General features: G+C 46.1%; 1 protein-coding gene across 1 annotated transcript in view; it reads right to left on the minus strand.

Annotated features, from left to right (window-relative positions):
• VIT (vitrin) overlaps positions 1-26,761 on the minus strand; it is a 100,332-nt gene that overhangs the window by 30,497 nt on the left and 43,074 nt on the right. The window contains exons 4-8 of the mRNA XM_077764287.1: positions 26,314-26,470; positions 21,292-21,425; positions 16,177-16,254; positions 9,982-10,170; positions 5,178-5,234 (exon numbers count right to left, since the gene is read on the minus strand). Coding sequence (XP_077620413.1) covers positions 5,178-5,234; positions 9,982-10,170; positions 16,177-16,254; positions 21,292-21,425; positions 26,314-26,470 — 615 coding nt within the window. The remainder of the gene's footprint in view (positions 1-5,177; positions 5,235-9,981; positions 10,171-16,176; positions 16,255-21,291; positions 21,426-26,313; positions 26,471-26,761) is intronic.

Raw genomic sequence — 26,761 nt, forward strand, 5'->3', positions numbered from 1 at the left:
GATTAATGTACCAGGCTATTTTGAAAGGCAGTCTGCGTTCGTGCACATTCTGATTTAGTGGTGAGAACTGAGTTTAATCTGGCTCTGCCATTAACCAGGCATACACCTTAAACATGTCCCCTACCCTCCTTGAACCTTCATTTCTTTGCGAATCACATTATCAGGTTGGGTGAGATGATCTCCCAGTTCAAATACTTGTGATTTATAGGTTTAAACGGTCGGCTAGCCTCGTTTCTCTATCACCACCTACTGGTGAAAACATGCACTTCGCCCTTTCCCTGAAGAACGAGTCTGGTAGCATCTCAGTTTTTGCCCAAGGCTATCAGCACCCTTGTATGCTACAGAGAATTAGAATTCTGGGCAAGGAATGGGAATTCTCTCTCTTCAGCAGAAGAGAGACAGTTCCCTGACAGCAGAGCTTTCTAAGCCCTTCCTTGTCTCCAGGGAGCCTGTCTTTCTATTGGTGCTACTTATATTTGCTCGGGACAAGTATGAACCAAATCACTTATCTGAAAGCCGAGGGCTGAAAAATATTTGGACGGCTGAGACTAGGTGGTTTTTGGACTTGGTAGTCATGGGAAGCAAGTCTGTGAGGACATTTACGTTCTGGTGTTGAAGTGTAACCAGGTAATGTGAGGCTAAAGAGCATTGGAAGATCGATCCTATGTCTACCCAGCCTTAGCTGGGAGGCCGGGGGACTCGCCTGCCTTCTCTGGCCTTAAGTTTTCTCCTGTATAAAGCTGAGGTCATGAACACCTGTCCTGACCTGCCTCCCATGGAGGTAAATGTGTACAAAATCACCCCTAGAAGTAAGGCAGTCTTAAAAAAAAAAAAAGGACTTATTTTTGTGATGATACTTGCTTGGTCATCTCATAGATCCAGCCAGTGTCTAAGGCTCTCAAGGATTTCCATGGTAAAAATGTAGAACTGTTAACATTTACTGAGAGCATGTTTGGTGTCAGGCACTGGCCAAGCACTTTGCAAGTTTAAGTCACAGCAGCCCCGTGAGTTAGGTTACAGCTGCGACCCCATGTTACAGGTGAGGAAGCTGAGGCCCAGGGAGAGGTAGAGCAGAACTTGGAGCCCAGGCTCCAGAGCCTACACTTAGTCACTACCTGTCTATCACACATTAGTGGTCATTGTCACTCAGCATCTCAGGATCCTTGGTTAGGCCACTGAAGGGCACACTATCTGGCACACTCTGTGACTCATGCTAAAAGCGTGGGTCCCCCAGATCGCTGCTCTGAGACCCTGGTCATGATCTCTGCACTGGTGACAGCTTCCATTCCCTGCACATCTGGATGTCACCCGCACAGGACCCAAGCGGGAGCTACAATGGGGTCCTTACGGCTGTAAAGTTTTATGGGGCAGAAGCACAGGTGACCCTTCACTCCCCTGGTTTCTGTCCAGAGAGTCCCCTGGAGTGTGAGTATTAGGAGGTGGCCGTCTGAGAGGCAGCTGGCCTCCGGAGCTGGGCGCCTCCATACCTCCCACCCGTTGGCCTGGCTCCCTGCCTTGAGCCGCACAATTCCCGTGGACAGTCCCTCTTGCTGTTGTGACATGGCAGGCACTCAGAGAGCTGCTGGCTGTGAGAGACGTCACTGTGCCAGCGGCCCACTGCATGAGGGCTATCAGAGAAGGCTGAGGACAGTCCAAGGTTCTCGGCCCTTGATCCGTCACTGACGCATCAGCAGTGCTGGATTTACAGACAGGTTACCCTCCAAGCTCTGTGTGGGATATTGGTTTGGGACCTGGCAGCCTTTTCTCATGCAAACAACATTAATTCCATGGTTGGGTTTCCAGGCCAGTGAAGCTTATTGGATCAAACACTGTAGTGTGGAGCCAGACAGCAGAAGTAGAATGGTTTTGAGGAAAAGTCAGCGAGTTCTAACGGATATAAATCCTCAGAGGCACCCTTCCTTCCCCCTGGAAAGACAGCTGGAGTGGCCACGCTAGCAAGGTGGCTCCTGTCCCCACTCAGAGGGTGCTAGAAGGAGGGGCAGGGCCTGGCAGCAGAGGTCAGAGGGGGCGGTGGCCTTACTGATTGCTCTGAAGGACCACAGTATGGGATCTACCTGGAAAGGCAGAAGTCCCAGAGGCAGAATTCTAGACTCTGAAAAGATCTTATTTGTCTTTATAGTTCTAATGCAAAGCACAGTGACATCTGGCACACTCAGGAAATAGAATTTCCTTTAACTGAAGAACAGGTCCTCTGCAGTGGGGGTGGTGGCTTAAATCGGGGGTGTGTGAAGTTACATCAGTGGGCAGAAGGCACAGCAGGAGGTGAGTTTTAAGTCTGGTGTCCTGTGGAGGAGAAGATGAAGTGCTGAGGTCAAGATAACCTCTGTAGGTCCATATATAGCTGCCTGTGTCCTGTTAATGGGTTGCCTTAAACACAGGTATTTAGTGGGACTGGTGAGATTTGATCTCATGGTTCATGGGGTTCAAGCCCCGCGTTGGGTTCTGTGCTGACACCTAGCCCAGAGCCTGTTTCACGTTCTGTCTCTCCCTCTCTCTGACCCTCCCCTGCTCATGCTGTCTCTCTCAGAAATAAATAAAACGTTAAAAAATGATTGAAGACCCCAAAGGGTTCTTGTTTGTGTGGCTATTGTTTTTATCCTACTAAAAATCAAAATGTTTGGTCATTTGAAACAGAATATTAACTATTTCACCATTTAATACACTTTTTTTAAATAATGAGAAATAGCTATTTTCCAAAATAATTCAGTGATAAGGGTGACAAATTTCTTCAATGTCTGGCGTAACAAAAGACTGTCTGAGTCTGGTATCTGTTCCTCAGTCTGCTGGGACATGTTTTGGTTGAAGGACAAGAAGAAAGTCTGGCCTCACTCAGTTGTGCGGTGGGAAGAGGGAGGGCATCCCAGGATCCCCGTACACAGGGTCCTCGGGCCTCACTTTGAGATGCACTAGTTTAGTCAAATTAGGATCAATGGGCCTAAGTTCTAGATCGTTATGTCTGACAGTGAGGGGGCTGGGAACCCCCTGACCGCTCATACAAAGTTATCCGACCTGGGGCAAAAGCCTCTCTCTGGCATGTTTGGTGGGGAATCAGACTGGGTGCACTTGATGCAATTCTTCCCCATTCCACGTTTCAGTGATTTTCTAGCTGAAGAACTGGGTGACTCACATTACCTCCGAGGTGAGAGCTGACAGAGGGCCTCTCAGAGCCCCAGATGTTCTGATCTGCCTTCGCTCCCGGTGTCTGATGACTTCTGCCTGCCTGCAGGGGCCCTAACGAGGCTGCAGGGCCAGTGAGGTGTGGGTGCCCACCCTGGGAGTGGGTGGGAAGCTCAGAGCAAAGCTCCAGGGATGACGGAGAGGGAGAGAAATGGCAGAAATGGGTAGGATTTGAGGATACAAAGGCATCTGGAGCACCTGGGAGGCTCAGGGAGACGGAGAGATGGAGCATAATGGCTGGGAGCATGGAAGAGAGAGGGAAAGGAATGAGGACTCAGAGCGAGAGAACTAGGGAGGTAGGGTTAGAAAAAGGGAATGGGGTCAATCTCTGAAAGTAACCTGGGGTTCTTGGGAGTCAAAAGTAGGGGCTGGAGATCAGATAACGTGCCTCATTGCCAACCACCCCCTGAGCCACGTCTGACTTGCGGTGTATCTGAGCTCCACCCCAGAGGCAGGTCCCGGGGTGTGCAAGGTGCAGGCACAGGCTGCCCAGCCGGGGGGGGCCTTTCAAACAGACCCAACCGAGGAGCCCTACTGGGTGTCTGCATGGCCAGAGATGTTTCTCTTTGATGCACGGAGAACAGACAAAGCAAGTAGACGTTTTCTAGAGGGTACAACGCCTTGGCAAGCCCCCAGACTCTGCCGATGTGGCGCGGTGAGCTGCGTGGGTCCAGCGGCCAGGGCAGGGGCAGTGAGGTATTTGCAGGGGTGGTGGAGCATGGCTGGGGAGCCCTGGGCAGCTTTCCTGGGCTGACCTGTGCTCCAGCAGCCTTCTGGAAAGCAGCTCTGGGAGAATCCGACTTTGGATACCTGAAGGGATCACACAGCATTGGCTGATTCAGGTGCAACCAGCAGTCTGCCCTCCCCTCTTAATCTGCCCCTTGATATAAGTGACCCTGGTTCAGACCTTCCTTGGAAGTCAGCCAAGCCATGTGAACTTGGCTCTTCTTCTGGGGCTTGGGGAGGAGGCAGAGATGCTAGCTAAGGGGACAGGAGTGGGGAGTGCCCAGCGCTGGGCTGCCTGGAGGGGCCCATGGGCCTGTTGAAGGCTAGGGTGGTCTTGGAATCCTTGCTTTGCCCAGAGATCTGATTCTTAAAACCCTTTGTCCAGGACAACAGCATGCGCTTTGGCAAAGGTACAGGCGTGCAACAGCTAGGTGGGGGGTCACATGGGGCCCCTGCTCCGATCCGGTATCAAAGCAAAACAGAACCTACAGCCTCTAGGAATCTTTTAACATGTGGAGGACAGACTGGTATCCCCCAGCAAGAGTAAAACCTAAACTCTTTTCCTTGGGAGACCTAGGCCCCACATGGCAGTGCCCTGTGGCTGCAAAAGGTTTTGTGTACCGATATCAAGTAGATCAGCTTCCCCTGAGCACAGTTTGTAGAAAGCACCTGGCCCTGCTCGATTTTCCTTTCTAATCTCTGCAGGCCTCAAGGACATTGCAGAGAAGAGAACTGGCCTCATCCCTCTGCAAGCCCAGGGCTTGGACCAAACCTTTAAGGGATGCACACGGGCGTGAAGAAAGGGTTGCCAGAAGTGTCACAATTCATAGAATTCCTGGAGGAGAGAGAATTGCTCTATTCCCCATATCATAGAATTACCCCAGCAAGACTGGCTCTGCCCTTTGCTAGACAAAGACACAGTTTTTTTTCTCTTTCTTTTGCCCTAGTTCCTCAAGCATAAACCCCAGAGAGTATCCCTTTTCAGGTTTATAAGAGCCTAGTTACTGAATCCTTAGGAATTTTCATCATACCCTCCACAGAACTGCCTCGAGGGAATGGCTGGGGGTGAAAGCTTTGCTTTCCTTTCAAGTTTCCTCACAGGCTGGGCCCCTCAGCAGTATCTCCTGTTGGCGTAACTGGTTTAATGCTCTCTGTCCAAATCTAAATCAGACGGCAAGGATCTGGAACAACAAAGCCCATGTAAACACGCTTAACTTCCATCAGTTGCTAGAAAGGTGAGTTCAGGTTCTTACCTGGATCGGCGCGGGGGCTGTTCTGGCTGCTCATGTAAGTGCTGGTGGCCCCGAGATCTGTAATAACATTTGACCGGTCAGAGCATGAATTTTCATCGAACTGTTCTCATTCTTTCCATGATCCAACCTAGCAAGACATTACCAAGGTCAGAGCTAAGGTAAAGCTTTGTCCTTGGGCATTCTGAACCTACCCCGACCAAGGAGGCATTGAAATGGAAAAAAAAGGGGGAGGAGGAGTGTTTAACTCAAAATACTGACTGAAAATCCCACATAATAATCACCCTTGTATTTCACAATTGTCAACGTAAATATCTTTTACTAAGGTGCCATATTTCTTTTACACTTTGTTATTCTTATAATAATTCTCAATGGCGCCACTCCTGAGGAGGTTAAAGAAATCCTTCAATAGCAATGTCACTTAACATTTAGCAATTTGCTTAAATGGTGTTAACATGGTACTGACGCAAACTGGAAAAATGAGCTGAGAGAAAGAACCAAGTTTCATGGAGGGGAAGAGATAAATGGTCACAGAACAATAGCAGTTTCTCTTAACCCCGATCTATCCACAAGTCAATGATTCCCTTCCTTCGGCTCTGTTGCAGTTACTTGAATACAAACGCAAAATAGCTTTGTTTTCTCATTGTAACCATAGCATGTGCTCCCAGTGAAAATACATACCATGTATGCAAGATTGCACCTGCGATTCCTCTATCCTGCGGTTGCTGGTACACAACTGTGGTACAAAGTGTCACATCCCTTCCTCCGTGCACACATTCTCACTACAATGCCCCAGCACCATGCTGTTTTGTTTCTTCCTCCTTTGAGCTAACAACCTATCCCAGGCCAATCTCCTGTCAATAAGGGCACAGATTCACCAAAATGGTAATAGCCGTGTGGTAATTGCTCTAACCATTCTGATGGTGGACGATTAAATCACTTGTACTTCTTTTACTATTAGGAATGGCATCTGGGTCCAGGCCCCTTGTTCCTCTCAGACGATAATTACCTCAGGATATATTCCTGTAAGTGCAAATTCTGGGTCATTTCTCTACACTCTTGCCCACACCGTGTACCCTCAGTTTCTCATGTGAATTGGTGACAAATGCGATGGTATTGTTCAATTTGCATTTATTTGATCCCCGGGGAGGTTGAACACGTTTTTGTTATGTTTATTGGTCATTTACAGTTCTTGCACTATGGTTGCCTGGTCATGGCCTTCACCCATTTTTCCATGAGAACGTTCATCTTTTTCTTACGAGTCGTAAGACTGGATTTGAAGACAAACGTTCTCCAGATACCGTAAAGAAAGATACGCTTTCGGAAAGGAGATAAATGGCGAGAAGGGATATTGTACGCAGAGGGGATGGGCAGTCAAAGATGCTGGTCTCCTTCCTGCCCCTGTGTCCCCGCTTCCTCCTCCCTGGAAAGGTGAATGACCCACAGCTTCCTGCAGGCCTTGCCACTAGGCGGCGCTCTGCTCCCTTCCTTGGTTTACCCTCTGTGGGCACAAGTAATCCATTCTGTCTCCTGAGTCCACTGTGGCACTGCCTGAGAGGAACCTGACTAGGAAAATAATGCGAACAGAGCCACCCCCCCCCCTTGTAAGCCTGCGGTGGAGTCAGCTGACCCTGCAGAGCCGGCCTGGAGGGATTTCCCATCATTTCCAGAACTCTTTCCCCAGCATATCTATGGTTCTCTAGGCTGTCCTCTCTGGCCCTGGGATGTGGCTCTGTGGCCGCCTGGCTCCTGTGGCTGCCTCTGTCATCCCTGGCTTCTCCCATGACGGACAGCCTCACTCCTGTCCCTCTGAGAAGTCTCTATTGCTCTGGCTCTGGCTCCCTTACCCCCCGCCTTGATGTGTTCCTCTTTGTCTTGTTAGGTTTGCCCATTCATGGGTCAGTTAAGGGGTGTCCAGCCCCATCCTCTTCTGTTTCAGCTCTTCTTCTTGGGCTGGAACAGCCCCTGTCTTTTCCTGCTTTCCTCCTTCCGGGAGGCTCCCTCCAAGCGCCTATGTTCTGTCTGAGAGGCAGCATTTTGTCTTACTGTGGAGCAAAGGCACTCATTGATCCCAGATGCAGACTGCTCCTCTTCTGGCTACACACTTCTACGTGTCCTAAGCTGAAGGGACCCATTGTAGGGATCTTGGTAGATGCGTTCACAGGTGTAGCCCAAGATCCCAGAGCAGTGCCTGACCCATAGTAGGCTCTCAACAATTGCTGAATGAACAAATAAATTAGGTTTTACTTGGATGCCCCATCTGCAACACACTTCTAGAATCTTTTGACTGCTGTCACATACAAGAGAGGAGAAACCCCTTAATAAACGCAGTGACAACACCTCACTTGTCTATCAGCAAGAGAAGAGTTGCTCTGTTAGAGCTGTCAGTACATTCTCAATTCATCTGAAGAAGAAAAGGAATCATCTGTGTACTAAATAGTATTTTATATAGTTGGGCTAAAAGATCACAGCAGATATATATAGCCATACGTGAACGTAGGCATTCGTAAAAGTGGACTGACAGTTACCTGGGGTGGGGTGGGGGGGGGCTGGAGGGACAGATCAGTTTCCGGGTGATGAAAATGTTCTAGAATCGATCATGGTGATGGTTGCCCAACTCTGCAAATATACTGAGAACAACTGAATTGTACACTTTCTTTTTTTTTTTTTTTGAATTGTACACTTTCAATGGGTGACTTGGTTGATTGGTNTTCAAACATCTATTTTCACTTCTCTTCATTCCTACAGCAAGTCCTTTGAGTAGGCAATAGAGTTTTTTCATGCCCTCTCTCCCTTTCTCCCTTTCCAGTTTGGCCCATTTCTTGGCGGTTACCGTGGAGGCGGCATGGGGCGCTTGTTCTGAGTGTTTGCCTGGCAGGCCACGGGGGGCAAGGGCGCGGGTCCTGGCCGAGCTTGAAGAGGGAGGCTGCCGGGGCTGGGAGGCGGCCGTCCAACGGCCCCTGTCCCCCAGCCAGGAATAATGAGGCTCTGCCAGGTCGGGAGTCACTACTTCAAGTTCCTTGAGGTTTCGACAAGCACAGGCCCAGCCTGTCACAGGATCTCCAAGCTCCTGGGGTAGCCAAATAAATATGCCACATGTTTAATTATATGTGTTATGTAAAAACTGACCTCCTCTAAGGAGACACCAGGAGCAAACAACTTACTCAACTACTCGAAAGCCTCTAAAAGAATCAAGGGCTCTAAAAACTCAAGAGGCTGAAGTTAAGCAGAAGGAAAGCTTATGGCTTGAGGGACTCGCCCACCCAGCGTCCTTGCTTCTGGACTATTTCTCTGGCTGCCTGTGCCCATGTTAGCCGGGGTTCCACAGGAACAGGATGGGGTGGGGTGGGGAGGCGGGGTCATGTCCTATGCATCCGTAAATTATTTTTATGGTATTTTTATTTGGGTATTTTATATCATAGATTCTTCCATGGGTCGTTCATCACATGAAATGATAATACTCCTGGTTTCATAATTAGGAAAGCTGAATAAAATAGGGCACGCAGGGTGCCCAGCGCAGGGAAACACGACTGTGCGCTCCATTGTTGTTATTCTTAATCACGGTGGGAGTCGGTGATGCCCAACATCCTTTGGTCTCGCCGCCCCATCTGTGGCAAGGGCAGGGCAGGCCCCTGCTTCTGGGGTGGCTTCATTCGTGCCTGGGGTGTTCATTTATGGCAGGGAAGCCTCCCACAGGACAGTCAGGGGGGAGCCCGGCTACTGGGGCGCCATCGCGGCTCTGCTGCTCCCCAACTGTGTGACCCGGGCCAGTTTCCTCACTGCCTTTCTCTCTGGTTTCCTCATCAATACAAGGAATTAGTCAAATTGGAAGTCGTAGATCTAATTATGTAGATCTGTTAATAAGGATCTCATAAGCTAATTGTAAGGTGCTTCAAAGTGTGTCTAGCAGGTTGCAGGTGTTGATATTATTTGTTAGATAAAAAGATGAATGGACAGCTGGACTCTGAGATGGAAGAGGCAAGGGCCATGCTGTGTGGTGGGAATGTCTGCAGGCGGGAGGTGAGGCTGAAGGGAACAAGTGCTGGGCATGTCCTCCTAGAGGGGAAAAATGGCCCCAGGGCTGGGGGGCGGAATATTTAGAAAAACTTGCTGTCACTCCTGCTGTGGAATTTTCCAGACTCTGTCCAGAAGACCTTTAGAAATGAGATGGTCTTATCAGCCTAGGGTGGCTTGCATAAAACCTGCATTAGAAACTAGAGATTGGGTTATCAGATGAGCTCTTCAGGTCGTGTCTGATGTATTACCAAGATTGTAAAACCTAAAACACTATTTAAGAAACGGATACATGAAAAGCAATCAGGGAATAAAAATTTAGCTGTCTGGCTTTTCCTATAGTTTTGTTTTTTGCTTTTGTTTGCTTCTAATATTTGTAGACTTCCAGGAGTCTATAGTTTGTCCCTTAAAACAAAACCCAACAGTATTTACATTGAAACCTACTATCCCTTCAACTTGGCTTTTGGAGAAATGAAGATTTTGTAGTGAGAAAGTTTCACATAACGTCCTACCTTCCAAAGTATGATAACAGCAGTCCCATTTTTGAATCTGCGTTAAGCCCCTTCTCCATGGTTGGCTTAGCTCTCAGCTTGGTCCTTACTTAGTATTAGGCTCAGATTTACCCCTTGTGTCTGGAAGGACACAACCACATACTTCTGGCCCAGATCTTGGCGCTACCCCTCAGCCAGCTCAAAAGGCAGGAGCTGGGCGCCCCACACAAACATTCTTACAGAGTATTACTCCGGAAGCCCCGTCTCCTACTTTTCTAGTGCACAACAGTCTACCTACTGACCCAGCTCCCAGCTCCTGTGGCCCGCGGGCTGGGGTCTGAGGCTGCTGGTGGTGGAGCCTGTGGACAGGGATGGCTTTGGGAGGCTGGTGTGGGCTCCTAAGGCAGTGGCTCCCGTGACCTGCGTCAGGGTGACTGGCTGTGCGGTTGCTCCTGGAACTGGTGGCTTCTGATAGGCTTGTGTGGCCTCACCTGTAAAAAAGACGAAATTATACTGGGGCCTACAGAATAGCTGGTGGGCTCTTCGGGACAGAAATAAAACAAACGCTCATTGAACACTAGCTGTGGGCAAATATCTCTGCTAGCTGCTGTAGAGGATAAAATCTACCTGCCCGAAGGGAATGTACAATCTGGATGGAGCCATGATCCAAAAAACAAACCAAAGACTATAAACAATAAAATATTTAACCAGTCAAATCCTACGGCAACATAGAGAAGGCAGAACATGATTTACCGCCAAATTAATTTGCCAGACACCAGAAACAGTGGTTTATGAACCTTTTTTTGTTGTGTAAGTTAGCATTGACCTAGGGATATGAGGAACTTTGGGCTTTCACTGTGACTTACTCTTAGAGGATACATTCTAGATGTTCTAGCTCACACTGGCTCATGACTAGTCAACTCACTCCTCTGGGCCCCAGTTTTCTCATCTGTAAAATGGGGTAATGGAAATAATTTAAGGACCAGCATTCTACTTCTAAATAGCACTCTCCATTCGTGTATAATGATTTAAATTGTTTCCACGACTAAAAAAAAAATTTTTTTTTAGTTGTATTTATTTGGTTTGAGGGAGACAGAGACAGCATGAGAGGGGAAGGGGCAGAGAGGGAGGGAGAGAGAGAACCCCAGGCAGGCTCCACCTGATGTGGGGCTTGAACTCAACAAACCACAGGATCATGACCTGAGCCGAAATCAAGAGTCGGACTCTTAACTGACTGAACCACCCAGGCGCCCCTCCACAAGTTTAAACAAGTCCCAATTCATTAGGTCTCTGGGGTCCCTGACAGTTTCTCTGAAAGTTTAAGACAAGGGGACCAGTGGCTATCCTCTGGGCATTGGATATTGTATTGACAGCCATGGGCTGTGTCAGAATGGGACACAAAACGGCCCCCAAACTGAACAGCACCCCAGTACTGGGAGGGGACAATAGCCACCAGTTACAGCTATGTAGTCTCTTGAGCCCCACAGCAGGGACATTACCTCCTTTGCCTGCACCTCTGTGTTAGTGTCCTGGTGCTGCTAATAAATTGTCCTAATGCTGCTGTAATAAACTGTCACACACTGAGTGGCTTAAAACAACAAAAATCGAATCTGTCACAGTTTTGAAGGCCAAAACTGGAACTCAGTGTCACTGGGCTAAACTCCAGGTGTGAGCAGGGCTGAGCAGAATCTGCTTTCTGCCTCTTCCATTGTCTGGTGGCTGCTGGCATTGCTTGGCTTGTGGCCACACCGCCAATCCTCAAGGCCAGCATCCTCAGTTTCTCTCTGCTCTGTCTTCACATGACCTTCTCCTCCATGTGTATCAAATCTCTTTCTGCCTCCCCAACCCCAGATAATTCAGGATAGTCTCCCTATCTAAAGACCCTTAACCCAATCCCATTGGCAAAGCCCCCCTCACCCCTCCACTTTTATGTTTTGGCATATATGGAAAAATTCACAGATACAGGGACTAGGACATGGGTATCTTTGGGGGGGGGGTGCATATTTCAGCTTACACAGCATCCTAGCTCTAGCTTTTTTTTTTTTTTTAAGTTTATTTATTTATTTTGAGAGAGAAATGAGAGAGAGGGAGAGAAAGAATCCCAAGCAGACTCCATGTTCACAGCACGGAGCCCTACATGGGGCTTGATCTTACGAATTGTGAGATCATGACCTGAGCTGAAATTAAGAATTGGATGCTTAACCAACTGAGCCACCCAGGTGTCCCCTTAGCTCTAGCTTTTAACTCTGCTTAGGGATATGCCTCTTTGGTATATAAAACAGTAGGCCAAAGGGACAGCAACTAAGATTAGGTGCTGCACTCTTCCTGTGAACCATCCAACTTCCTCTTTGACATTGTACAGCATTTTGGGAGAACAGTGTCAGCACCATGACCTTGGACCAGCCATGCAGATGCCTGTGTACTGGAGCATTTAGAGCCACTACCCAGCACTGGCATCTGCTCATTTCTCACCCTGACGCTGTCACCTTCTGTGAGCATTGACTTGGGAGAGCATGTCAGCAAACAGTGCCCCAGACACAGGTTGGAGTTTGGCTGCTCAGTCTGATCTCATAGGCCAACCGGGCAGGAGACCGATCTCTCCTTTGCCGTGTTGTTGCTAAGGGCTGGTCACCTTCAGATCTCCCTTGAGACTGTGCCAGAGAAATGGCTAAAGAGCTGGCAACAGCCTTGGGGGGTCAGTCTTCATCCTTGGGCAAACCAAACCGGCGTGGTTTATGACATTTCCATGACTTTAAAGGAATTGAGCCTTCATAACAAGTCCCAGGGAAGTTTCTAATTTCTCCAAAGTAGCCTTCTGTCTCGCTCTCTGGTAAATGCTCTGAAGCATTAGTATCTTGCTAGGGGATGTGGGCTCAGGTTGGACCCACTTCATATAGGGAAAAATTTGATAGAATAACATATATTTTATGAAATAGGATAAAACTATTAATTTGGAAAGAAATATATAAAACCTATGGTACATTTTACTTGCAAATTGTTAATTAAACTACAATTAAAAATAAAACTTCTAGCAATAATGAACATTTTTGTTACCTTACGCTTATGAGATATTGAAAATATGAAATATCTTTTTCTCACCCCATTGGCTAATTCTGAGGTTTCTAAATGCCCCAGTCTTCATTTGCTAATATTAGTTGCCAGAGAGTAGATTCAATATCCTGATGACAGCCACTTGTGTTACTTGCTTTGAACACCAATACTTTCAAGCGAGGCATAAATTCAACCAAGAGATCCATCTGTCTGGTTTTCCATGGTCTTCCATGGGCTGTTGTTTCTGCCCAGAACAGCACCATCTTTAAGATGAAGACAGAGAAAGAACCCTCCTCCAACGGCTCCCAATTCCTTATGGAACATAATGCCTGATGTGACCCAGAGTGAATTCTTCATTGCACCAGGCTCCTTTTGAACAGTTAGAAATGAAACCAATAAAATAGTTTCTTCATACAATCTCAGATACATAGAAGTTTCACAGAAATCTTTTCAAAGGTTTTCATGGGAAAACATCAAAATTTCCTTTAGGCTCTTAACATATTATTCTATGGACAAGGTCATGTGGTGGTCTTTTTTTAAAAAAATTTTTTTAAAGTTTAATTTATTTTGAGAGCGAGCGAGCACGCATGACAAGGGGAATGGCAGGGAGAGAGAGAGAGAGAGAGAGAGATTCCCAAGCTGGCTTCACATCATCAGCACAAAGCCTAATGCGGGGCCCAAACCTATAAACTGTGAGATCATGAGAAGAGCTGAAATCAAGACTTGGATGCTCAACCAACTGAGCCACCCTGTCCCCCAGGTAATGAGCAGTTCTAAACAACCTGCTCAACACCAGTATGAGGCCCTCAAAGCTCCCTACAGCTGAGTCATCATTGAATCAGAGTGACAAGTTAAAATGCAGACTCCTGAGCCCTAATCACATAGATTCTGATTCACTGGGTCTGGGATGGACCTTGAACATCTGATTTGAGAGCTGTCAGCCAGCATCAGGCTGGACTCCTCACTTCAGCCCTCACCAGCTTGGCCACTAACGTTCTTTGAGCCTGGTTTCCTTTGCTGTGATTTGGGGATGGTCAGACCTACCTGATGAGGCTGTTGTCATAACTAGAGATTGTGTCTGTGAGGGGCCTGCACAGTACTTGGCACATGGCAGCATTCGGTAAATGGCAGTAGCTGACACTTATCACCGTGTTGTGTCATCCCTCCCCTTTCCCCAGTGGAAAACAGTGCTTTCAGTAGATGTCAAATGTGAGGTGCATGAAAAGAACATTGAAGTCCACTTAACAGCAATGCCTGCAGGTCAGAGCTATGAGGGAGGATTTGCTCTTCCCCCCATTGACTCACTATGGGCCTCAGAATTATACACAAGGGCAGGAAATCTATTCATTAAGCATGTACTATGTGCCAGACACTGTGAAGGGACATTAGCATTCATATTTGATATCAATCACAGTGCTGGAAGCCAAGCCAAGTAAAGGTCTCACAGACAATAGGTAGCAGAGCCAGGATTTGGACCCATATTTGTTTGATTCCAAATCCCATATGTTTCCCCTCAAAAGGGGAACACAGTGGAAGGCAAGTCATGAATAGCCGCAAGATTCCTGAATGTGGTTCCCATCAGAGGGTGGCCCAAGGTCTCTTTAGAGTTGTGGTGGAACCTGTCTTATCCAGGGGCAGGGGTGGCCTTGGTGAGTACAGTGAGGGGAGTAAGGGCAGAAGGTTCTTAGGAAGTCAGCTGTACTACCATAAACTTCAGCTTGAGTCTCCTCTGGGGGGAGGGACTGGGCACATTGCCAAGGGGACGCAGCAGGGTATTCGCCTGCCGCTCTTGCTCAGCAGTCTCCAAGAAAGATTTCCTTTCTTTTCTCTCACTGTAGTGCCAGCGATGCGCCTTCTTGGGTTTGGTGAGCTTCTCCAAACCAACACTTCCCTGTTTGTACTCAGAGTAGCTTGAGACTCAAGCCAAATACCAGCTGCCTGCCTGATGGTTGCTCCCTGCCTGGGGAGACAGCATTTAAATCAGGAATGTCCACCCCCAGCAGGGGCTGCCCCAGGCAAATCTCGATGCTTTTTATTTTTTTTATTTAAAGATGATTTCTAATTGTTGAGTGAGCTGCTTTGTTTTGAGGGGGGTCATCCTAACCTGATTCACCTGTTAACCCACCGTCTTGGAGGGATTAGGAAGCATGTTATTGGGACATGCCAAGACCAGGGCAAGTAACTGCTGGCCCTCACATGTTCATCTTATCTGCTTCCCTCAATTTCGATAGGAATTTTGTCATCAGGATAGGAAAAAAGGGGACCACCCTTTTATAGTTCTCACTGGATTAAAAAAAAAACTTTTTAAATATTTGTTTTTGAGAGAAAGTATGAATGCTCCTGTGAGCAGGGGAGGAGAAGAGAGAGAAAGAGAGTGGGGAACAGAGGATCCAAAGCAGGCTCTGCACTGTCAGCACAGAGCCCAACATGGGGCCCAAACTCACAAACCATGAGATCATGACCTGACCCGAAATCAGATGCTTACTGACTGAGCCACCCAGGTGCCCCTCACTGGAACTTTTTATTTGAATTGGCAAAAACTTACTCTTTAATGAGACTATACCTTTATTTTTTAATGATTTTTATTATTTTTAAAATTTATTTTGAGAGAGAAAAAGAGAGATCCAGTGGAGGAGGGGCACAGAGAGGGAGACAAAGAATCCCAAGAAGCTCTATGCCATCAGTGCAAAGCCTGATGTGGGGCTCAAATCAACGAACTGGGAGATCATGACCTGAGCTGAATCCAAGAGTCAGACACTCAACCGGCTGAGCCACCCAGGCACCCAGAGACTATACATTTAAAGAAAGACTCCTCTAGAAGCTGGGCGAGACCCCAAGTGTCCCTTTAGTGTTTATGCTGGAAAGGGATGTTTGTCCCTTATCTTTGTACGGGAAATCAAAGAATCCCCAAAGACACAATAACACATAGCATAGTTCTCCCTTGACACAGAAACCTAGAAAAAGGCACTTTCCTGGCCTGAACCCTCTGTGGTTCTCATGAAGCTGGGTCCACACAACCTCATAAACACTATATCTTTGGCTTGGGTTATTTCTATTGTTTAGAAATTGTTATTTCTATTGTTCTATGTTAACACATACCTCACATCATCCTTTTCGCTTCCCTTCATTTCATATGTAGGCAGAGAGAGCTTTTCCCCTTTCAGCTGCCAGGGAACATTTCTAGACAGAATATCCTGTCATCTTCTAAAGTAACAACACAATTCAAGGCAACAACCATTGTGAATGAAAATGACAAAACACAGAGATAATCTTGGAACTGCAAATCCAAAACCTAAAGCCTTATCTTTCAGCCCTAGACATCTGATCCCCTTGATTTCTATTGCTGGCATCAGTGGAGCTTGACCAGATGTTAATTTCTACGCTACCTCCTGAAACATGTGTTTACAAACTCAGAACTTTAGATGAAATCACATATGAACACTTGCCTGTTTTGGCAGCAGGGCTTTTAGATGATGAATATGTAAGAGCCGATGGGTAGGTTACACCCTTTTGGGGTTTACCTTCTGCAAAAAAGAAAAAAAAAATTATTTGTAGAGCTAGACGTTTGAGATGGTTCTGGTAAGCTGATTCCCTCCTTCCTATTTATCTGTCTTGAGTTCAATAAATCCACAGTCTTCCTGCCCCCTAAGCTGGAGTGTTGATTACAAGAAGAAAGTCAAGTGAGATTTTGTTTTTCTGTATAGCCTGTGTCTTATTAATATTAGAAAGGAAGCAATACCATCTGTGTGGTTCAGACTTAACATTAGCAACCCTCACTCTGCCCATGAAGATGTGACATGTAAGCTTAAGGTTTTTGTGTACGTGGTGTTGAATGTTTAATTAGGTCAGTAGATGAATGTAAAGCACTCCCCGTGCTCTCCTTCCGGATGATCCAGAGCTCTGGTCACAGGCTGGCTCGCCGTGCATGAACCGCTCTCTCTCCCTTTCACGGACCCTGTGGGATCCATTTGAATTCCATGGCACTAAAGAAACCTAGAAAGTACTTTTCAAAAGAAGCATTTGTTGCCCACCTAGGGAAAGAAAGTTTAGAGGCCAGGTGAGGAGAAGGAATGTTAATATGTATCAGGGACAACAAAGGAGGCATAAAAAAGAAAAACTATCAGGTGACCGGGGCTGGGGAAGCAAGTACCAAGCCTGATCGGACTGAAAACGTCCCGGGGAAGCCTGTTGCCTCTAAAGACGTCTTCCGCCAGGAAATGATGCCTGGAATTCCGCCACAGTTTTGCTCCACAATGAGATGGACAGTGTCACTTGGAATGTAGCAGCTACCTGGAGATTGGGGATTTGTCTCTCTTGGGAACCGGCGAATCCGTGCCTCTGGCATGTAGGAGATGATCAGTTAGTATTGATTCGGAGAAGGAATGTCTTCATGCTTAGATCTCTGTTACAATTTCAAATACCCATGAGAGGAGTCCCACCTGGTATCTGATATTTGCATCTGATAGGGAAAGAACTTTAATTCTCAACCTAAGGAAATAGTTTTATAGGATGGGCTTGGGGACGAGATGGTGAGGAGTGTCGAATGGAGAGTCCAAGTGGTGGGACAGAATCTAGTGCACAATTTTTGCCAAAAACCCTACTACACAAAAGGCTGTAGAGCCACGAAGCAGACAGAATGATGGAGTCTCAGAAAGAGGCTGGAATTGGGAATGAGAACATCTAGGTTTCTGTGTCTATTTGCCATGAATTCTCTGCCTCAATCTCTGAGACTCTCATTTCTCTCATTCAGAAAATATGGACAGTGATATGGAACAACTTACTGTTTTAAGTTGTAGGGATCTAATGGAAAAAGAGTTAAAATGTTTTGGAACTATGTATTACCAGAGAGATGTAAAGATTCTCTTCTGGTATTGTCTATAAATATCACTCAAAGTGGAGATGAGGCAAAATGTTTGGGCTTACTGAGTTATTTCACCTCATTAAAGTCACCTGGGAGCAGAGCTTGGCATTTCCAGATCCCCCGCCCTTGTCTGGGCCTCTTCCAAATCGTGATTGAGGTCATTTTGGACCCAAGGAGGGCCTCACTTGATCAACTGAGGGGACTGTGGGGAGATGGTCTCCCTCTGTTCACTATTCTTCTCACATCTAAAATCCTATGTTTATTTCTGCTTCTATTCAGAAGGAAAAAGAACATGAGCTCAGTTTTCTGAAATGTGGATCAAAGAACAAATAGGCAGTATTAGGAAGTCCCTCTCTGACCATTCCTATCCCTGGACTGTCAAAAGATTGTGCTGACCAAAAAGGCACATCCCATCTTCTGCTCCCATCCCAGCCCGCCAAAGTGAATTAACTAAAGGAGCACAGTGATGTGTAAAAATTAAAAATAAAAAGGTCATGAAGGCACCGGAGCCTTCAGAGGAGGATTCTGACACCATCCAGCTGTGGCCTTTAGCTTCTGGATACTGGGGAGCATGCCTTGGCTGCTGGCCAGCATCGCTCCCCCAAGTCACCCATTCAAAAGAGATTCCTACCCATTGCAGAAGGACCAATGTTTATTATAATTGGCAAAAAGTGCTTTGGTTAAATGTCACTAGGTGAAATGAGGGGACATGGAAGTTGAGTTTATCGGGAATAATCTCAGCAGACTGATTTTCATTTAAAAAACCCAAAACGTCTCTACTCTCTTGGAGTTAATTTCTCCTTTAAACCTCTGTTGGGGATTCTTGAATTGCAGGATATGCATTTAAGGTGGGAACACTCTTATTTAGCCAGGAACTACTTGGTAAACACCTATGTGGGGATTACATTTCTCTATATACTTGACACATTTGTAGTCTAGATATTAGCATTGTCATATGGCCGCTATTCTGAATTCTCATGACACTGTGGTTGATGACTTTCCACTCTCTGACATAGAAACCAGTTTAATTTGAACCCTAGGTTGCAGAATTCTGCAGGCAAGAGGAAACAGAGATTGCTCAAGTTGTGAAGAATCCTGAAAGGTCTGTTTGTAGTTCTATTAAAACTCTGAAAAAACCCAACAACTCTGATCAATGGAGGATAGTAGGAGTTGGGGCATGGGATGCATAAAGGTACCAGAAAGCCATCCAGACGGGAAGACCTACTATATTATGAAACATTTCTCTTTTCCTTGCTTCGGTTGATCTTCCGCAGGTGGCTCCTCAGGAGAGGTGTGTGGCTCCTAATCTTGTTGGGATGCCAGAAGCTTTGCTAGAATATAGTTTAAAATCATGTGAAGCCTCTTTGAAGAAAACTGGGAGATGCAAGGCCCAGTGTAAGGCAAGTATAGCACAAGGATAGAACACTGTGTTGTGTTCAGACACCAATAAGGACATGCCAAAAAATCCCAAAGGGCACCCACTGGCCAAATTTGGAAAATTTGAGTGCCAAAAAGAATAATGATAGCCAAATTATGGAAAGAGCCCAAATGTCCATTGACTGATGAATGGATAAAGATGTGGTGTGTGTGTATACACACACACACACGGAATACTACTTGGCAATGAAAAAGGATGAAATCTTGCCATTTGCAACAATGTGGATGGAACTAGAGGGTATTATGCTAAGCAAATTAAGCCAGAGAAAGACAGATATCAGACAATTTCACTTACATGTGGAATCTGAGAAACGCAACAGATGAAGGAAGGAACAGATGAAGGAAGGAAAAATAAGATAAAAACTCAGAGGGAGGCAAAGCATAAGAGACTCTTAAATACAGAGAACAAACTAAGGGTTGGGTGGGAGAATGGATTAAATGGGTGACAGGCATTAGGGAGGGCACTTTTGTGATGAGTCCTGGGTGTCATACATAAGAGATTAAACACTAGGTTTTACTCCTGAAGCCATGACAACACTGTATGTTAACTAACTTGAATTTATATATATAAAAAAAAGAATAATGGTGATAATGGATTATAACATATTTTCAAAAACAATCCATGACTCCCTAGTGACACTTGAAAAGATAGGTGTGGAGAGAGGGAGAAAAATCCTCTTCTTTATGTAAGAAAACTTGCTAATAAATGTGGAAGGAATGACAGAATTAGAACAATATAATTTTGCAAATTCTAATGTAATTCTTGCTAGTGCAAGGACCATCACTGGATGTTAAACCACTGGATGATTTTGTTGGAGAATGAGCCATTCATGCTGATTTGAAGTATAACCCTACAGATTGCTTATTAATTATAAAGTATCTTTACCATGGAGAGATACTGTAAAGTATCTGACCAGTCAAGTTTAGCATTACCAACAGCTGGATAAACTGACATTATTGTGCCTTCTGATATGGCCACTGTGATACAGCACAATGGATATGCTATGATACTACCTATGTAGTAACCTTGGGAAAATATTTAACCTGGATCCAATCATGAGGAAATGGTTGGACATATTTGTGGTCCAGACTGTGAGACACAGTCCTAGACAACTGGCTGGGACTTCAAAAATGTCACTGTCATCCATGACAAAAAGCGTAGTGTGGGGCTAGACAGTTTTAGATTAAAGGAGAGTTAATAGACATGACAACTAGAGGCAACAGATGATTTTTATTATTTATTAGATTGTGGATCAGGAAGGAAGGAAAGAAGGAAGAGAGAGAAGAGGGAAGGAGAGAGAAGTAGGAGGAGAAGAAATTACTATGAAGACTGAGATAACTGGATATTATTGAGGAGGAACTATTTGTTAGATAGTATAATTGTAACAATGTTAATGTTTTAGGTGTGATATTGGTATTGTGGTTATTTAGGAAAATCTTATTTTTACTAGATGTGTGTGGCACTATTGAGGAATAAAGTGTCATGATGCCTGCAGCTTATTTTCACAGGGTTTAGAGCAAAATATAGGTAATGATAGGTAGATTAAAAAAGCAATTGTTGCTAGGTGAAGGGAATGTGGAGATTCATTGTACTATTCTTTCAACTAGAAATGTTTCAAAATAAAAGTTTGGGGAATTCACAAAAGTAGGAAAGGACGGGTCGTGATAATAGAGATACTAGGTCATTTTTAATGTGGAATCACAATCGTCAGTAGCTCACTGACATTACCCCATTGGAAGAGGGAGAAAAAGAGTGAAAAAGATTATCTACAAAATTCCTAAGGAGCTAGACTGCTAGGACTGACTAGTGAAACAATCAGTTAAATAAAAAGAAATCTCAAAATTGCAGCTCAGTTCTCTAAGAGCCTATATCCCTTTTCATTTACCAGAAATATCAAGGAATGAGGTTCTAGATAACAAGACATATTTGGCCTAACTAAAGGAGTAGTTCAAAAACCCAAGTTATTAAATGCAATCCACTTCATTAAAAGTTTGATTGGATTTATGGATAGCTGCAGTGTGTTTAAAATGAGCAATTGGAGCCTTTTAATGTTTCCAGACTTTGTAGTGATTTACCACTGTAATTATAATTTATTGTTTCATGATCCTAATTATCAGAAGAGCTAATGCTTCAGATTTTTATGAAATGAGTTGGGCCATAAACTAAAACCAATAGAACATTGAAAAGAGCACATTTCCTCCCATGAGGTCACTTAAGCCAAGCGCCCAGGTAGGGCTGTGTTTCTCCAGTGTGTGGGCATACCTGAGATAATGAAGGACTCTCTCCAACGTGGCAGGGACAGTGACTGAATGCCATTGGAATAACTCCCCTTATAGCCAGATTGCCCAGCAACTTTCCGAACAAGTATTTTCCCTCCTGAATTATCAAGCACGCCACTACGAAGAGAAAAAAAAAAAACAAAAACCAAAAAACGAAGAGCAGAAAAATATTGTTTGACACAATCAACAGACTGATATCACACTAGCCTCCATCTTTATTTGAAGATATGAAAGGGTGAGATTAAGAAAAGGTTTATCCTGACCTGCACCCCATGCCCCAAGAATGGTGCCTTCATCCCATGGCCCAGCATCTGACCTCCCAGGCCAGATAGCCTTCTCTTTCTTATTACAGAAGAATAAGAAAGATGGTTGTTTGTTCCATTGGGCAGCAATTTCTGTTTGCTACCATGCCTCAAATTTCTCTTCCTTGGTTTGTTCGTTCTCACTAGGTCTTTTGAGTAAAACTTCTGACAATTTCCAGTTTGGTTTTGTGACATCACAGGATGGTTCCACTTATTTCGAAGGGTGGCCATGACCTTTTACCAAGCAAATTATTCCTTTTATTTTGGGCAAGGGAAGGAAGGTGCGTGGCTCAACTGAACTCATTAATAAGAGTCCTGAAGGACTGGAAATTGTTTCTTTAATTTCTAGGATTTTGAGGGTTTTGGATCCTGATGTAACAGTGACTGACATATATACCTCTTTGCTTGTATGTGAAACAGGGGCCTTTTTCAGCTTCTTCAGAGTCACTTCACATTGTCATTCCCTTGCCCCAGAGCCAAAAATGGCTCCTGTGGGTATCAGTGATTTATGGCACAGACGGAGCTAAAAATCCACTTAGATTTGTTCTCATCAACACCCTCCCTTCCCTCCAGGAATGAGAGTTGCCATTTCCTGCCCTCCCACCTTCATGAGTCAACAAGTTTCAACACTCAACTGCTCAATGACCCGGAAGGAAAGATAGTGATAATCGTACTTGACATGTGGAGCACTTAATTGATTTAAAATCATTCCCATGTATGGTATCTCACGGGGCCCTCCCAGCAAACCTGTGACTTGTGGAGCAGAGGCAATGCTGTTGTTCCCATTTCATGGAATTGGGCTTAGACCAGTGGAGTGACTCTGGCCAGACTTTGTGACTAGTAAATTGGCAAGGCAGGGATTTGAACCCAGGTCTAGCTGACCTGGAATCCTGGGTTTGTCCCGCTTGGTCACAGTTGCCTCTCAGGGTTCAAAGGCAAAGGTGCCAACTCCTCATCTTTCCAAATCATTGCGACCCTGCCCTCCCTTCTGCTGGGAGCTCGGAATCTGTTACCTCACAAGTCCCAGCTGCGGCTAGGCTCTCGGCTCCCTTGACAGAGCACATGGTTCCCACTCAGTACGCGTCTGCTCCTGCTGCTCTTTTGCCCCAGAAAACCAGCTCCCACTTCTGCCTGACAAGACCTGTGCCACACAGGGCCCCATCCTTCCTTCTCTAGAGAGATTCTGGAAAGATTTCACGGCATCCCTTCCTAACGATGCCTTACAATCTTGTCTCACAACCAAGACTCTGATTTTATCTGGTCTTGTCTTATCTCCTAGAAAATGTCTTGAGTCGCTTTTGTCTCTCAACCAGATTAGAAATGTTCTTATGGAAAAGGCAGCGTTTTATGCTTCTACATTGGAAGGCCTGTCAGTGGTGTGTGGGTGCTGCCCACGCTGGCTTAGGAAAGCCAATTGTTATCTTTTCAGGATTGTGAGAGTTGGTTCCCCTCACATTGTAGCTTGAGTCAGCCATGGTGGGAGTATTTATGCCACAGAAATTGGTAAAATCAGAATTACCTGTGCGTTTGAGGAGCTGGTTGTTAAACATTGACAAGCACAGGTCCGGTGGAGGATGAAAATTCTAGTTATTAAAAAATTATCCCATGCTCCCTTCACTTACAATTAATGGGGGAATTAGAAATCACAATAACACTTACCTTTTTATTTCCTTCCCAAGAAATTATTCTGCCCTTGGTTTTTTACTCCAGTGTATTGAGGAAATGTGTGTGTGTGGGTTCGCTCCTGTTTAAGAGTCAGAAGAACAGTAGCTGCCCTTCCCAGAGAGGGAAGGGGGAGGGGCTGTGTTGAGCTTCCCTCAGGCTGTTCAAGGAAGTGGGAGGGTGGGGGTGGGGTCTCAAGCTGCTCAGGTCTGATGATATCCCTTGTAAGGGGGGATAAGATGAACACCAAGACTGTGGGGAAGATGCGACACTGAACTATGGTGATATCCTGAGATATCCCTGTTGCAGACCAGACTTAATGCCTGATCTTGGGGGTGGACTTAACTGGAGGATGTGGATCTTCTCAGATATTCTGGAGAAGAGTGGATGCTAGGTGGTCTTAAATCCTGCCTTCGGAAGACAGACTTGTTCTGTTGTGAAAAACAAAACTCAGAGTATCAAGGAATTCCTATCTGTTCTCCCTTAAGGTCTCTATTCATCCGCCCCATGGACAGGGACACTTCCTTCTGAACAGTTTCCCACTAAATCAGACACTGGTCCAGAAAACTACAATGGCACTCAGTTGCTCAAGTAGCAGATCTTGTGTTCTGAAGCATTCAAGCTCTTCTCCTTTGCCCCTCTACCCTCTTCTCTATTCTCTCCCCAAGTTCTTACTCTCCAACCCCCAGCACTGAAATTGCTAAGTCCTGGTTCTTGTCAAAGCCCTTCTTATTTTCTCCCCAGTGGTGTCTCCATCCATCATAAAGCCATTCCCAACTCTTACTGGTCCAAAGTCTACATCTACCTCACATCCTCACTTTGTATGTTAAACAGTGCTGGGACCCTCGCCCCTGTTCTTAGGTAAATATGTCACCTGGGCTCTGGGTTGGAAGTCAGGGGACAAGAGGTCTAATTTGAATTTGCAACTAACTAGCAATTTAATTAGCTTCGCTAGTTCTCAGCTCCTCTTCTAACAAATGGGGATGTTAACCGCAGCCTGATAGGGTCGAGATGATGCTAGAAGGAGAGAATCACAGTGCAAGGGATAACTGTGAGTATGATGACATGTTCGTGGGGTTGAATGAACCCATGGGACTCTGTCCTGCACCGGAAGCATGGAAAGGCAAGAGAGAGCCAGCAAATGTCAGAGGGAGCAAATGCCAACCATTTGGATCACAGCTGGAAAAATACAGGCAACCTGAAGACAGGCTCAGCCTCTGCAGCAGACACAGTGTCTACGCAGACACAGACTGGAGGGGGCCGATGGCGCTGAGCTAATTGGGCACACACGTGTGTAAGGATGTAGGCGAGCACGCACATATGTGCAAGCACACATGTGGGAGCATGCACATGTGCATTCACGCATATGTACGTGTGTGCATGAGATTTATTTCAGAGTGAAAGCAAAATATTTTTTTTCATAGTCTGGGGTTAAGAAACAGCGTTTGGTGTAGTTTCTCTCCTTTTTTTTTTTTTCCCCTTAAGTTTACCCATTTTGAGAGACAGAGAGCAGCATGAGCTGGGGAGGGACAGGAAGAGAGGGGGAGATAGAATCCCAAGCAGGCTCCATGCTGTCAGCAGAAGGAGCCCCACATGGGGCTTGATCTCACGAACTGCTCAACCGACTGAGCCCCCCTAGCACCCCTGGTGCTTTTTCTCTTGAATGTTTCACTAGTTCTCCATAATGGAGCATTCGTAGTCCTTCCCCACTGGAAACTCAGTGAGCTCGGCATCCCTCCTCAGTGGTGGTGGAAAGTGGGCAGCCAACAGACTGCCAGTAATTCTTAAATCTGATTTTATGCATAGACTTTGCTTTTGTTGTTTCCCCAAATTTCTGAAAAGCTGCTGACGGCACACCGTGAAAGGGAGGGAAATGTACATCTTTGCTCCTCTGTCTGGCAGAGTTCCACAGCAACCATCAGCTGACCGGTGTGCAAGAAGGAAAAAGATACAGTAGCTGACTAATTCAGAAACTTCATCCAGTATCGGGTGGCCGAGGACTGACTCAGGGGCCACATCTCAAAGCAGTCTCAGAGTGGTGGATCGGGGCTGGACTTAGATTCCAGTCCCCACTCGGATACTTTGCCGTAGTGCGGCTTTAGAAAAGCTATTCTGCCTCTCGACTCTCAAGATGTGGATAACCGTAGTAGCCACCACATTGGGAGCTGTGAGGATTAAATAAGGTGACACAGGTGAGGCACTTGACTCAGACACAGTGGCCTTATTATCAAAGGTACTATGTAAATATGCATTCCCCTGGGTTTGGTCTCCCAGCCTAAGCAGAAGAGGTATGAGCATTTGGGGGCACCTGGGTGGCTCAGTCAGTTAGTGGCTGACTCTCCATTTCAGCTCAGGTCATGATCTCCCAGCTTGTGAGTTCGAGGCCCCCATGGGGCTCTGGGCTGACAGTGTGGAGTCTGCTTGGGAGTCTCTCTCCCCCCCCGCCCCCACCAGCACTCTCTCTGCTCTTCCCCTGCTTGCGCACACTCTCTCTCACTCAAAATAAATAAACTTAAAAAAAGAAAGAAGTATGAGGATTCTGTGAAGGTCACTTTTGCCTCTCCTCATTTAGGCAGTGACTTAGTTCAAAACATGTCATACTTCCCGTCCTTCTTCCTGGATCCCAGACCAACAGGTGACAGAGCAGTACCACCTGCCACCCTCCTTCTCACTTGTCCTGTTCTACCTGTCTCCAGGCCATCACTACGGCTGTGACACATTTCTTCTCCAAACGTCTGTGCGTTGCTTAGTCACATCCCTATTATTGCCTTGTTCAGCACATACAGGTAGAAAAACACACGCTTCACGTCACCGAGAACCGTGGCTCCCTTGTCATGAACATGAGAGCGTAGAATTCTCCTCCCCATCCCATGAAGTCGGTCCTTTCCCTGGAGAGCTGTGAAAGGAGACCTGGGGCCACACTCAGCTCCTGCCTGGCCCCATGGGATAGGGCTGCCACACGAACTGCAGGCTGCACAGTTACGGGGGCACCCCTGCCCGCAGCCTGGTTGCTGGTTGTTATGTAGCGCGGAGCTACCCACCTGTGAATCGCAGCGCCGCACACGCTGGAGTAAGACGCGTAGATATCCGTGCCGTAAACGTGGTATTTGGGGTCTTGGCATCCTGCTGGACATTTCACGACGAACTCAGGATTGATGATCTTTCCGGCTTTGACATCACAGTTGATCTGAGGCACAGCTGGGAAAGCAAAATGAGGCCAAAATTACACCTAGGGGTATCAGCTTATATACTGGTGGCTCTGTCAGGTCATACGTGTTCATTTAATGTCTAAAGGCCAGGGCCTGCGCAGACCCTGGGTCCTCTCCATATAATGAAAGCAAGGATATAATTAGGACATTCCTCAGACCAAAAGAATAACAGTGACCATCCACTGCATTTAACCTGCTGAGAGCAAAACCAGGCAGATTCTTGTGCTTATTCAGACAACTGAAGAGGAGAACTCTGGGGGGAAAAAAAAGACCCACCTCC

Source organism: Crocuta crocuta, unplaced genomic scaffold (genome assembly GCF_008692635.1).
Source record: "Crocuta crocuta isolate KB4526 unplaced genomic scaffold, BGI_CrCroc_1.0 scaffold164, whole genome shotgun sequence".
Lineage (NCBI taxonomy): Eukaryota > Metazoa > Chordata > Mammalia > Carnivora > Hyaenidae > Crocuta > Crocuta crocuta.